Genomic DNA, 15,123 nt, shown 5'->3' on the forward strand with positions numbered 1-15,123 from the left:
AGAATCTAATGCGACAGAACCTGCCTCTTGGGGTAGATACAAGCCTAAATGTATCTCTGATTGGGTTTCCTCCACTGCCCTATTAGAAGCCTCCGATAGAGCCAGTGGGGAGACTCCCCTTCTCAGGAGACACACTTGGGAGCCATGACAACCTACCTGACAAAAAGGAACATGGCCCTGCTCTTAGGCAGACAAGACCTACTATGCATTTACCTATAACCTACCTGTAGGGTGCTACATATATATTTTTTTTTACCAAAAACTTGTAGCAGAATACATTTTGGTCTAGATTCATGAAGAAAGAAAGTTTTTTTTTTTTTTTTTTTTTTAATGTTTTGTACTTTTTTAGTTTATATAAAAAAAAAAATTAAAAAACCCAGTGGTAATCAAATACCACTAAAATAGCTCTATTTGTGTGGAAAAAAATGATATGAATTTCATTTGCATATAGTGTTGTATGATCGTGCAATTGCCAGTTAAAGTAGGGCAGTGTTGAATAGCAAAAAAATGTCCTGGTCATGAAGGGGGTGAAACCTTCCAGAGGGCAAATTAATAAGGAACCCTTAGCAGATTTTAGAGGAGCCCTATGGTTCAATGAAACTGTATTTGAAAAAGCTGATTTAGAAAATAAGAACTGCAGGTTGAATAGTTATAAATAGTAGCAAACATTTTTCTTATGCACTGGTTTTCATAAATGATAACTGTGTCAAAAGCCTACTGATAAGTCACAAAGTTAAACAATTTCCTCTTCTTTTTTCGGACATTATCAGTATACAAAAAGATAGCAGGAAAAACCATTCCAAAGTGAAACATCTTTCATAACTAATTAAATTATTATTTAATGTCAGATATAACATTTTATGATATCTCATTTCAAAATGTTTCACATAAAGTGAATGCAAACAAACTAAATGTCATAAAGTAAAAATTCTTGGTTGCGTCTTACTCTGGAATGTGTACTTTTTGTAAGAGGACTGAACAATGTTGACATGTTAAAAGAGTAAGGGTTTTTGGAAGTTCACTTTTGTGTAAGTATGTTTGTTAGTGTCTTTCCTTTTGTGTTTTGTCCAAGTTTATTATTGTATTACGTAAGATGTATATTATTGTCTTATTTTACGCATGTTTGGTAAATCATTTTGCTTGTATCAGAAATTAATAAAAAGAAGTTAAAACAGAGAAAAAAAAAACAATTAAATAAGCTGAATCATGTGATTGTATATTGTGAGGTAGACAAAGGTTTTTGGAAATTACTGATGATTTCTTTGGTATGATTTTAGTATCTTCTAGACTTTCTACACATTTATATTTTTAATGTATGTTATTTTTAACTTGGAAGCATAAAAAGAAATTATTTGTTGTAGAAAATAAATTACAGTATATCCAAACTAGCAATTGTAACAACTATTAAGTTACTATATAACTTATTTATGGACTCTCTTCAGATTTGGTAGTAATTTCTTTTGCATTTGCGCGCTATTCTTTTTTAATATACATGTCTTTTGGTTCATAGCTGCAGCAGCTTTGGAAATAAAAGCCCTCCCCACCCCCCACACACACCTGTACTCAATCAGTGTCCACCATCAAGTAGATATAGGAGGAGTCCCCTGTAGTGCATTTGCACATCTCTCCCAGCAAGGAGTATTATCTCCAAGGGTTAGAAAGGCTGGATTCATCTCTTTTTTCATGGATAGTGTAGGACCCACTGATAATGGGGTACTTTGACGCAGTAGTGGGCTTGAGCACGATATGGCCATATGGTGGGACCAAACCCCCATTTTTATTTATGGACTCTCTTCAGATTTGGTAGTAATTTCTTTTGCATTTGCGCGCTATTCTTTTTTAATATACATGTCTTTTGGTTCATAGCTGCAGCAGCTTTGGAAATAAAAGCCCTCCCCACCCCCCACACACACCTGTACTCAATCAGTGTCCACCATCAAGTAGATATAGGAGGAGTCCCCTGTAGTGCATTTGCACATCTCTCCCAGCAAGGAGTATTATCTCCAAGGGTTAGAAAGGCTGGATTCATCTCTTTTTTCATGGATAGTGTAGGACCCACTGATAATGGGGTACTTTGACGCAGTAGTGGGCTTGAGCACGATATGGCCATATGGTGGGACCAAACCCCCATTTTTATTTATGGACTCTCTTCAGATTTATTTTGCATTTGCGCGCTATTCTTTTTAAATATAATTGTAACAACTAACTTTTAGCTTTTCATCATGTATGATTATTATGAAAAGCGAGTGGGGAAGTGCTGAAATAAGTGGATCTTAGGCATAACTGAGCACTTCAACTCTCTAGTGTTTCTAAAAAAATGTGCGATTCCCTGGAAAGCAAAAGGCAGCTGACTGGGGGAAATCCCAAACCTTCATCCTCTGCAAGCAACTGTTGCTTTGCCAGGGTACCTGATCCACTCAGAGCGAAAAACAGGTCCACTAAAAATCTGCCACCGTAACCATCTTCCACCTCTGGGAGAAGCTGTTAGAATGTCTCAACAGATTGATCCATCCACTACATGAACCAGAACATTTTGCCATTGCATCAGGGATGCAGAGCAGCAGAGTAGCGGACATCTTCTGGTACATGAAAATGCCACTGTTGCTTACCAGTGATGCCTTCTGATCATTAGTGAGAACACAGCTTAGAGGCTGCTTGCCAAACCCTACTGCACCCCATTAAAGAGGAAAAGTATTGTTTGCTTGGGACACGGTGCAGGAGCCTATATCTTGGTTAGGAAGAACTTATCTTGAGCACTCCAATGCTGGAACTAGGCCCCATTTTTCTGGCCAGAAAGGGAAAGGGTTTACTACAGACTAACAGATAGTTATTGTAAAATTGCCCCTTAGCCAGGACCCTTCCTAGTTTAGAGTTAAGGGGTCATTCTCTGAATCATTGGCTTACTACCAACTATATACCCTATTTGCTACTGTTTATATATTTGTTTGTCAACTGTATATTTTGTTTGTTACCATTTTAAATATGTGTTTGAGGTGTTGTTTGAGATATATAGATATATATATGTATATATATATATATATATATACTGTATATATATATATATATATATATATATATATATATATTGTATTATCCTGTGCAAACGTTTTAGGTGGGTGTGAAAAAATGCTGTCAATTAAGAATGTTTTCAGAAACAGAAGTGTTGGGCTGGCCATGCATTATACAACTTCCTTGTGCAATTTTCCTTTAGATTTACAACAACCATACTGAATAATATGAGGTCAAATCTAAACACGTTCAATTTGTATGCAATCTGGCAAGCCCTTGCACTACATAGTTGATGGTAAATCTACAGGAAATTGAACAAAAAAAAATAAAAAATACTGTATAATGTATGGCCAGCCTTAATATTTTTATTTTGTTAATTGATAAAAAAAAGTAACTAAAGTAAATGAACAGAATAGAAGTGCAAATCAAATCAATATTTGGTGTGACCACCCTTTTTCTTTAAAACAGCATCAATTTGTCTAGGTACACTTGCACAAAGTTTTTGATGGGATTCAGCAGATAGGTTTGAAACAGGTGCATCTAAGCTACTACCTCCTATGCAATGTCTGGTGAGCCTCAAACACCCAGCACCCAGCACCCAGCCTGTGAGGTCTCTGTAAACCTCCATGTAATTTATACAAAAAAAGGAGAAAGGCTGGTGCTCTGGACATCGGCTTAAACATTGTTTATTTTAGCATATGAACAACAGTCAAAAAAAAAAAGAAAAGCCAAAAGTGTTTCGGCCATCAGGCCTTAATCATGATCGACTAGACCAACTTATAGTTCCTTCTCCATACAAGAAGATAAATCCACTTGTGGATTTGTGGTCTGTGCAGTCCCTGGCCCAATCAGTATCAATATATCTGACCATTTTTGGATTTGATGTTGCTGGTAACCGTAACTTCATCTGAATTGTTCCTTTGAGGTACTGCATCACTCTTTTTACTGCGTCCAGTCATGCTGACAGGGAGCTGAGACTTCCCTGCATAGTATGCCCACTGCTGCGGCTATGTCTGGTCTTGTCACAGTGACTGACAACATATAGCAGTGGCAACTGTTTGCTCTGCGATACGTGTCATTGATGAGCAGCAAGTTTTCTGCTTCATTGCTCTTTTGATAGCCTGGTTCCATAGGAGTTTTCACTTCCTATGCATCTTTCATAAGGAATTGTTCCAAAATTTCTGAGATTTTCTGAGATTGGTTGAGAAGATAACTTCCATCTTCTTCTCTCTCTATTTGGATTCCCAGATAGTAGCTAATGTTCCCTAGCAATTTGATTTAAAAATTTTCTTTCTGCTTGTGAACTATATGATTATAATCCCCTTCTTGTTCAAAACAGGTTATAATGTCTCTGACAAAGAAAGAATGCTTTCCCTTCTCTCTTTTTGATTCCTGGAGTAGAGACAGGGGCCTGCTTTATTTCTTGAGAATCCCTCTCTAGCAAGCACTTCATTCTCTTTCTCATTCCACATCCTTGTAGATTGCTTAAGACCATAGATGCTCTTCTGAAGTTTACACACTAGGTTGTCTCCTTGCTCAAACCCTGGTGATTTCTCCATGTAGAGGTCTTCCTTAATTTCTCCATATAGGAAAGCAGTTTTAACGTCTAGGTGTTTCACTTGCATGCCTTCCCGGCTGCAACGCTAAGAAGCCCTCTGATGGTGGAGTGTTTTATGATGGGAGTGAATGTTTCATTGTAATCTTCACCGAATTTCTGGGAGTAGCCCTTGGCAACCAGTCTGTCTTTCTATTTGTGGATATTCCCTTCTGCGTCTGGCTTTACTTTGAAAGTCCACTTACTTCCTATAGTTTTGTGATTAGGAGGGAGCTCTGTGAGTGTCCGGGTTTCATTTTCCTGAAGTGACTTTATTTCTTCTTCTGCTGCCTTTCTCCACTAATTGGCTTCACGTATTGGCAATTTTTCTATGTCTTCCCAGGAGCTTGGTTCAAGTACCTTGTGTGTTTTAACAGTGTATGGCAGCTTGCGGGGTGGTATCCCTTTGTAGGGCGAATGGATCTTCTGACTTCAGGGAGTTCAGCGGGATCTGGTGGGGAACTTGGTTTAGGCATTGTGAGTTCCACCTCTTGTTTTGACTCCAGCACAGGTTCACTTTGGTCGATCTTTTCATCTGGTTTGCTGGGCATATTCACTTCACGGCTTTCAGGGATCGTTGTTTCTGGTGATGGGTTCCCATCAAAATAAACACTATAACTTATTATCACTTTGTCAGTCTTTGGGTGTAGGATTCTGTAACCCTTAGTTTGCTGGCTGTAGTCTACTAGAATGCCCTCTATGGCTCTATTCTCCAGCTTGGATCACTTCTCACTTGGAATATAGGTATATGCTTTACATCCAAACACTCTGATGGCCATATGCTAGGCTTTGATCTATGCCACATTTCAAATGGAATACTTTTAATGGCTTGTGAGGGTAGTGTGTTCTGTAGGTAGGCTGCAATCATGACTGCTTTTCCCCAATACTTGTGAGCAAGAATGGAATCCCACAACATGCACCTGGTCATTTCTATAAGAGTGCAATTTTTCCTTTCTGCTACACCGTTTTGTTCAGGAATGTATGGTGTGGTTGTCTGGTGTACTTATCCTTGTCTCTTCAGGTATGAGGCCACTTCTTTGCCTATGTATTGTCCCCCGTTGTCAGTGCGTATTATTCCTGGTTTCTATTGGAATTTGTTGCTAGACATGCCAACAAACACTTGAAGTTTTTCTGATGTTTTATTTTTGTGTTTCATCAGATAAGTAGTTGTGTACCTGGAAAAAGCATCAATGAAAGTCGGTAGATATCTGTTCCCGCCTGACGTGGGAGTTTTCATTGGACCGCATAAATTACTGTGTATGAGCTGCAGGGGGTGGGTAGTTTTTCTTTGAGAGGCCTGTAGAAGGGGAGCACATGTGGCATTTGCTTCAATACAGCACTTGCATTAATTGAGCACTTTGCAAGGCACTATTGTCAAATCTTTTGATAAGCCTCTCTTTTTAGTGTCCTGTATAGCTTCTGAACTTCTGTGCCCCAGGTGCCTGTGCCATAAATGAATACATTTGCTGTGTATGGCTTGCTGGTCTGTTGTGATGAGCCTGTATAGGTAATCATCAAGTTTTCCTTTTGCGAGGAATTGCTTAATATTGTGAATTGTGCATTTATCATCCTGGACTTTAACTATGAGACTGTTGTTTGCAAGACTTTTCAGTGATAGAAGGCTGCCTTCTAGTTCTGGAACATACAGCACTTTCTTTACAAGGATACTGTTCTTGCCTCCTTGTGGTGTAATGTAGTTCAGGAAGACCTGGCTTCCTTCTGCAGTGATGCGTTTTCCATTTGCTAGGAAAACGTTGTCTTTTGCACTGTAATCAATGTTTGTGAAAAGGTCTCATCGCTAATCATGTGGCTTGTTGCACCTGAGTCTATGCACCAGCAATGTGGCTTGCTGCTCTGTGTCACTTTAAAGGTGCCAGTCCATGATGTGTCTGCAGTTTCCTTTGTGGCTGCTTTGAATTTTTCTTCTGCGGATAGCTCTAGCTTTTGCTGTTTGGCTTTCCAGATAGAACAGTCCTTTTACAGTAAAAAAAGGCTCTGCTTTCTTTGTTATGCTTTGTGCCTTTGTACATCATGGTGCGTATTTTCTTTCCTTCTGTCCTATTCATCAATTCATTTGCCTTTGACATATTCTAGCATCAACTCCTGCTTGGGTCTGATGATGATTTCTAGCATAGCTTTCATGTGGTCACACATTTGCTGGCCTTCTTCCAGACTCATCTGTTACAGCTTTCTCAGAAGAAACAGCTTGCTGTTTAGGCTTGAATGCTCATGCAGTTTTTGTAATGAAGTCCTAATACCTTTGCCCATTTTTTTTGTTCTTATATGTATAAGCTGGTCATCTTCCACTAGCAAGCTTATAGATGCTTTTGCCAGTCTGTCTTTTATAACCCATTCCTTCGTCTTGTTTGTGTTTGTGGGTCTGTCTGTATTCAGCACTTGCCACAAGCCATCCTTTTTGAGAAGCATTTCTATCTTGATCTTCCACAGCTGGTAATTGGCTGTTGGAGAACAATCCACAGAAGAACTGGCATATCTGTCAATAGCCAGCAGAATCGCGCATTGTCGAATGGAAATTCTGCAATGCTAATGCGCATGCGCACACAGGCAAGAGCGATCAAGAAGATACATGCGCCAGTGCGCACGCCAAAGCACATGCAGTGTGCCAAGTGGCCTATTTAAAGCCAGCAGTAGCAACCACTAATTGCTGGCTGATCGACAGTATCCTGACCTTGGACTTACTGTTACCGACCTGGCTTGCATTTTGACCTGCTTCTCCTTTATTCCTGGCTCTGACCCTTGGCTTGAACTTCTGACTTGCTTCTGCTTGATCCACTGTATTTGACCTGGGCTTGGCTCCCTGACTCTCTATTACCCGTTTTCCCGTGTACAGGGCTGCTGTTAGACCAGGGCTGGTTGTAATGCCCTATCAGCAGCCCTGCCCCTGTATGACCCTGGCTTGTTCCAGGTTCTGCTACTTGCCTATGCTACTGACTAGTCCACCGTGTATGACCCCTGGCCTGGCTTCTGGTTCTGCTTCCGAAGAGCCCAGTAGGAGGGGGGAAACATCAATTGGGAACAGCGGTGTGATTCATTATCTGGTGGTTGGAACGCACGCTGAGCGGCAAACCTCACTGACATTTTTATGCTTGAATTAAAGCACTAATTGTAAGTGTATTTGATTTTAACTTTTTAATAAAACATACAGTATTACACTTTGACCACCTTTTTTCCTTATTTATATCTGCTGGATGAGAGCCGTGTGATTAGAGGAATCGTAGAGGATCATATACTGCTCCAGGAAGTACTCCATATCTAACATCCTATGATTAGAGAAGAAGGATGGGAATTTCTATTACATATGTGTTGTGCCTGGGACAGTGGCATACCAACAGGGGGGGGCGCACCGCCACACCCAGGGTCGGCCGCCGGACTGCCTCCGCCGCTCGCTGACACAGCAGCGCGGAGGAGGAGGAACTGTTCAGAGAATGAGAGAGAGATTACCGTCACTCACGGAGCCCTGAATACACAGAGGGCGCTGCCGGAGTTAACTGTGCTAGTTAATGAGAAGGCTATTGGTTGCTAGGACCGTCTATCAACCTATCAACCAATCACCTGCTCATTAACTAGCACAGTTAACTTCGGCAGTTCCCGCTGTCCCGCTGACCGCTGTGTATTCAGGGCTCATGAGTGACGGTGAGTCTCTCTCCCATTCTCTGCTTTCAACAGTTCCTCCTCTGCTCTAAGGGGAGGGGGGGTGCTTGCATTGTAAGGGGGTTCTATTGGGGGGGATGTATTGTGATGGGGTTCTATTGGGGGGGGCATTTGCATTGTAAAGGGGGTTCTATTGGGGGCGATGTTTTGTGAAGGGGTTCTTTTGGGGGGCGCTTGCATTGTAAGGGGGTTCTATTGGGGGGGCGCTTGCATTGTGAGGTGGTTCTATTGGGGGGGATGTATTGTGAAGGGGTTCTATTGGGGGGGGGGTGGGCGCTTGCATTGTAAGGGGGTTCTATTGGGGGGGATGTATTGTGAAGGGGTTCTATTGGGGGGGGCGCTTGCATTGTAGGGGGGTTCTATTGGGGGGGATGTATTGTGAAGGGGTTCTATTGGGGGGGGGGGGTGGGCGCTTGCATTGTAAGGGGGTTCTTTTGGGGGGGGTGTATTGTGAAGGGGTTCTATTGGGGGGGCGCTTGCATTGTAAGGGGGTTCTATTGGGGGGGATGTATTGTAAAGGGGTTCTATGGGGGGGGCTCTTGCATTGGAAGGGGGTTCTATTGGGTAGGGGGTGATGTATTGTAAGGGGGTTCTATTGGGGGGGGCACTTGCATTGTAAGGGGGTTCTATTGGGGAGGGGGGATGTATTGTAAGGGGGTTCTATGGGGGGGATGTATTGTAAAGGGGTTCTATGGGGGGGCTTTGTATTGTAAAGGGGTTCTATTGGCGGGGGCTTTGTATTGTAAAGGGGTTCTATTGGGCGGGTTTGTATTGTAAAGGGGTTCTATTGGGGGGTTGTATTGTAAAGGGGTTCTATTGGGGGGGTCCAGAGGTACGGGGGCTGTGTAATGTAAAGGGGTCCAGGGGTACAGGGGCTGTGTAATGTGAAGGGGTCCAGGGGTAAGGGGGCTGTGTAATGTAAAGGGGTCCGGGGGCTGTGTAATGTGAAGGGGTCCAGGGGTACGGGGGCTGTGTAATGTAAAGGGGTCCGGGGGCTGTGTAATGTAAAGGGGGCCTTCCTACATTTTGCTGCAGTGCGTGGAGGCACTACACGTGACACGTCAATGAGTGGTTCGTCGCCTGCACGCCTGGGGTGCCAGATATAGGATCCGCCCCGGGTGCCAAATGCTCTAGGTACGCCCCTGGCCTGGGAGCATTATATGCCTGCTTGACATATATCTCTGGTGAGTGGGGATTACAGGAGGGGAGCACGAAGTGGCACCTTGAAAAGCTCCAGAAGAATTTACCAGCACAGACACTTTTGCACTTACGGACTTTATATATTATGCACTTGCACTTTTATTCAATATTGTTTATTGACTGTTACATTGCGATTTTTGCACTGTGATTTTTGCATTTTAGAAGCGGAGCTGTATAATTTATTTTTCATTTGCTCAGTATCTAGAGGTTAAGCACCTTACATTATAGCAGCAGCTTCAACTTTTCACATAGATGACTCTTATAATTAAAACCATAGTGCGGGTATTTTCATAATAATTACTGGTTCCACTTCCTGCATTGCCCTGCTGTCAAGTACGCCTTGGAACTGCTAAGAACACCTGCTCTACAGCGCATCCTACCTGTTCCTACTGCCATCCGGTAATCAGCTCTGCAGAATTTTACAAATGGCAACCCATGCTTCTTTGGGCACTGCATCCCCTGTACCACCTCCAGGGATGTTCTGCACTGAGCCACTCTCAGCAATCCGGCCTCTGACCAGGTACGTGATATTGTCATTGTTCAACTTTGCAATTGCAAACTTAACATCTGATCTGAACCAGTTGCAATCTTTCAGCAGCTTGTATACAGAACTCACTGACTTCTAGTATTCTTTCCAGTGCTTGGGCCCATAACCTGTTGGCCTAATAATATTAATATGATGCGCTGGAAGTTTCTTGAATATAGGAAAACAACTTAATTTTTATGGAGGATAGCAAAACATATCTTTACATGGAACAGGAAGCAAAAGCATACTAGTACATACACTGAGAAAGATAATACTTCCTCTCATTGCAACACTGCAGTGCCACCTGTTGGTATAGATAGGTATAATGCCTATAAATAGTTCACAGTACTTAAGCAACTTTACTTTTGTTCTTCCAACACCACTATGCTTCACTGTTGCCTGCAGAAACTCATTGTACTGCTCTCCAGCCCTTCAGAAAACAAACTGCATTTTGCTACAGTCAAATATTTCGACTCATCAGTCCAGAACACCTGCTACCATTTTTCCCATGTTTTTGTGCATAGTTGAGTCTTCGCCTTGTTTCTATGTCAGCAGCTCTTTTGGGGGTAGGCACTACATTACAATTCTAAGGGTCTCTGCTGATTAGCTCTCTGCACTGGCTGTAGAGGGCCATACAACTGTTGCAGGAATTATGACGTGCTCTTGCTTATCCCTTTAAATTTGTATTTTTTTTATTTTTAGAGAATGCAAGATAAAGATATGAATCACTAGAATACACCCACATTATAGCAGTGCAAGAATCCAGGTTTGGCAGAAACATAAACAGGAACTAGGGTAGAGAGATCTTACCACAGGAGTAATGTAGAGCTGTGGCTTAGCACCCAAGGCTCTACCTTTATCTAGAATGTCAGTTTTGGTACGCCTGAATGTGTACACAGCCAAGTATAAATTAATCAGCAAAATAACTTGGTTCATTTTTTTTTTTTTAAATAAAACTATAAGAATACTCCATACAGTAAACAAATATGTAATCACGTTAAAAGCAAAATACTTGCCCTTATGCTAAGTTCAATGGCATCACCGACATCGATTGCAGTAAAAGTAGTGAACACAGGATCTGGCTTTGAATGTATAGTCCCACATGTTACAATATTTTCTTCAACATGAATACTAATGTTGAGAATTTGGCTGGTTTCACTTAACGGCTCAGCTATAAAATAGCAGTGTGTATTGTTCTCCTTACATTTAACGTCCTGTGAAATGCAGAACAAACATTTTTGAATATTCAGTAAAATACATAGAAAGTATACTTCATAAAGAATATTTTTGTGGCAACACTGGGGCATTTTGTATATGGTTTGTACATTTTGTAAGCATGTGTAAATTGCAATTCTGCTGTAAATATAAGCTCCAAGCTACGATTACTTTGCAGTGAACCCTATTATTTTGGCATATTACCAAGCCAGGCAAAAATCCCCCTTAATACGTTTATGATCAGGCAGGTACTTCTTGGGCAGCCTTTAAATAGCTGGAGCTCTGTGGACTATTGATATAGAAAATACAAGCTCTTTGTGATAGCAAACAAAGTTCTTCATTTGCTATGTTTAGCAATACTGTGTACAGAAGTCTTTCTTTTTGGACAATAATCTAATAAAATTGTCTGAGCCATGATGCTGGATCTCATTAAATAGTTTTAATGAGATCTGTAATATACACTGCTCAAAAAAAAAAAAATAGGGGAACCCTTTTTAATAAGAGTATGGCATTAAGTCAATTAAACTCCTGGGATATTGATCTGGTCAGTTAAGTAGCAGAGGGGATTGTTAATCAGTTTCAGCTGCTTTGGTGTTAATTAAATGAATAACAGCTGCACTAGATAGGCAACAATGAGATGACCTCCAAAACAGGAATAGTTTTACAGGTGAAGGCCACTGACATATTTTTCCCCTAATAATCTTTTATGACTGTTTTTCACTAGTTTTGCATTTGGCTAGGGTCAGTGTTACTAGTAGCATGAGGTGATACCTGGACCCTATAGAGGTTGCACAGGCAGTCCAACTCCTCTAGGATGGCACATCAAAACGTGTCATTGTCAAAAGGACTCAAGAGCATGGAGGAGATTACAGGAGACAGGCAGTTATTTCAGGAGAGCTGGACAGGGCCATAGAAGGTCCTTACTAGTGATCGACCGATATCGGTTTTTAGTTGCCGATACCGATATTTTGGCCATTGCATATCGGTATTGGCCGATATGGGCCGATATTTTCGTACATTTAAAAAAAAAAAATGTTTTATTTGACAGGTACTCTTGTGGAGGGATCTGGGGGACTAAAAGACCCCAAACCCCTCCTCTGCACTTAAAAGCATTCAAAACGCCAAGTTTGGCTGTTTTGAATGCTGCCATTTTTTTAAATCTGGCGCCAGTACCCGGAAGTGATATCACTCATGACATCACTTCTGGGATTTTGCATGGAGACCCGATCAGAGCCGAATGCGGCTTTGATTGGGTCTTTAGGGGCCTTTCAGGCTAGTTGCTCGGGCCTCCCAGTGGGACGGGAGACCTGGGCGAGCCGCGGAAGGTGGCAGGAGGGGAGGGACGTCCTCTTCCGCTCCTTGTAATGACAGCATCGGTTGTCATTACAAGACAGCCGACCGTCGGCTATGGACGCTGGTACCAGGGTGATGCCTCTAGCTGCAGGCATCACTCCGGTACAAGCACTTTCCAAAATATTGGTAATATCAGCCACCTTGTTGGCCGATTCCGATATTTCGGGGAAAGTGCATATCGGCCCTCGATATATCGGCTTTGCCGATAATCGGTCCATCTCTAGTCCTTACCCATCAGCAGGATGGGTATCTTCTCCTTTGTGCAAGGAGGAACAGGATGAGCACTGCCAGAGCCCTACAAAATGACCTCCAGCAGGCCACTGGTGTAAATGTCTCTGACCAAACAATCAGAAACAGACTTCATGAGGGTGGCCTGAGGGCCCGACGTCCCCTAGTGGGCCCTGTTCACTGCCCGCCACGGTGGAGCTTTATTGGCATTTGCCATTGAACATCAAAATTGGCAGGTTTACCACTGGTGCCCTGTGCTTTTCACAGATGAGAGCAGGTTCACCCTGAGCACATGTGACAGACATGTAAGGGTCTGGAGAAGCCGTGGAGAACGTTATGCTGCCTGTAACATCGTTCAGCGTGACCCGTTTGGTGGTGGGTCAGTGATGGTCTGGGAATGCATATCCATGGAGGCATGCAGGCTAGACAATGGTACCCTGACTGCCATTAGGTGATGGGATGAAATCCCTGGATCCATTGTCAGACCCTACGCTGGTGCAGTAGGTCCTAGGTTCTCCCTGGTGAATGACAATGCCTGGCCTCATGTGACGAGAGAATACAGCCAGTTCCTGTAGGTTGAAGGAATTTATTCCATTGAATGGCTTCCACGCTCGCCTGACCTAAATCCAATAGAACACCTCTGGGACATATGTTTGGGTCCATCAGACGCTGCCAGGTTGCACCTCTGTCTGTTCAGGAGCTCAATGATGCCCTGGTCCAGATTTGGGAGGAAATACCCTCTCATTAGGAGCATGCTCCGACATTGTCAGCCATGCATACAAGCACGTGGGGGCTTTACAAACTACTGAGTACCATTTTGAGTTGCTGCAATGAAATTTCAGCAAAATTGACTAGCCTGTTGCATCATTTTTTCACTTTGATTTTTGGCGTGTCTTTGAAATCAGTTCTCTGTAGAATGATAATTTTCATTTTCATCAAACGATGGGGCATCCTTTCGTTCCTAACGCATTACCCAGTCCATATAAGTATAGATATCCAGCACGACATTTTCCCCATTGAGATCTAATGTGTTTTCAAAGTGTTTCTTTAATTTTTTTTGAGCAGTGTAAATTTTTTAATAAGAAAAAGGCTTATGAGCCAGGTGTGGCTGTCTTCTTTGTTACTGTACTGGGTTATAAGTCAAACTCTAGAGAAAACGTATTATATTTGCAGTCTGTGTTCCCACTGGGCAAATTTCCCCTTACTGAGAAATCTCTCCACCAGGAATAAAGACTGCAATACAATACATTTTATTTGGGGAAGGGTTAGAGATCATGCAAAGTTGTTATTAGTGTTTGGCTTTCTGTTCCTGTGACAACCACTCCCCCATTTCTTGTCCTGCTGTCACAGACTGTCAGAAGGACATGAAGTGAGATGAAACATTTTCAATGGGTTATGGACAGCAATAAATATTTGACCGTTGTATTTACTTTTCCCAAATCTATCCAAAACTACAGAAAAAAAAAATGAACGGTCACAGTCTGATAGAAAAATGCTACATTGTACACTAAGGGCAAAACGTCAAAGAGAAATTATCAATTTTTTGTAGGGCTGGATTTTTATTTTTGAGATTCTTTTTTTAACAAAATACCTTAGCCAGTAACTATGATCTTGAGTCTTGACCAATATGGCAACATTCTACGTAGGTGACCTGTGGTGACCTATCAAATTTTATCTTTAATTCCCTGAAAAATTTAACCAGGGATCTGATGAATCAGTTTGGGCAACACATCTGTTTTTCTTTTCTCCATTTTTTTGGAAATAGGCCCCAGTTGTGTTCTTTGCATGCATTTCCAGTTAAAAACCACAGTGATAAAAAAGCTTTCTTTGGCCTTTATAAAGCCTTTAAATGAACAAGCGTATGCCGTAGATTGGCTAATAATACTGTATGTAATAATGTGGCTAAAGTGCACGCACTGGTATCTTTGGAAACCTCCAAACAGCTTTGGCATGCTTCTTTATATCCCACATAAGAATGTTAGAGCCTTTTTTGGCCCTAGGTTTGGGAATTAGGTTGTTAACTGACAGGGGCATGGCTCAGCTGTTGCAGAGATTTGATGGTTAGTGCCAAGTCAATGAAGTCAAGAATCTATTTGAAATACTTGAACATTACTTTGTGACACCTTTAGGTTTGTAAACAGATTATTAGTTTACATGCTTAATACAGATTAAATGTTCACTTTAAACGAACCCAAGGAGAAGGTTTCTGATCAGTAAACAGTTATACACTCAAAGTTCCTTTATCACCCATCATGGGCATCAATTATTCTATATTCCTCAAAGCACATATATCCACTGTTCTTATTTTGAAAGAACAGTACTGAGT

The 15,123-nt window shown here is 41.8% G+C and overlaps 1 protein-coding gene across 1 annotated transcript in view; it reads right to left on the minus strand.

Annotated features, from left to right (window-relative positions):
• Window positions 1-15,123, minus strand: part of LOC309553361 (plexin-C1-like) — a 201,429-nt gene that overhangs the window by 85,327 nt on the left and 100,979 nt on the right. Inside the window, exon 13 of the mRNA XM_082254465.1 lies at window positions 11,018-11,215. Within this exon, the coding sequence (XP_082110591.1) occupies window positions 11,018-11,215 (198 nt within the window). The remainder of the gene's footprint in view (window positions 1-11,017; window positions 11,216-15,123) is intronic.

The sequence above is a fragment of the Pelophylax lessonae genome (assembly GCF_965119305.1).
Source record: "Pelophylax lessonae genome assembly, chromosome: 4".
NCBI lineage: Eukaryota > Metazoa > Chordata > Amphibia > Anura > Ranidae > Pelophylax > Pelophylax lessonae.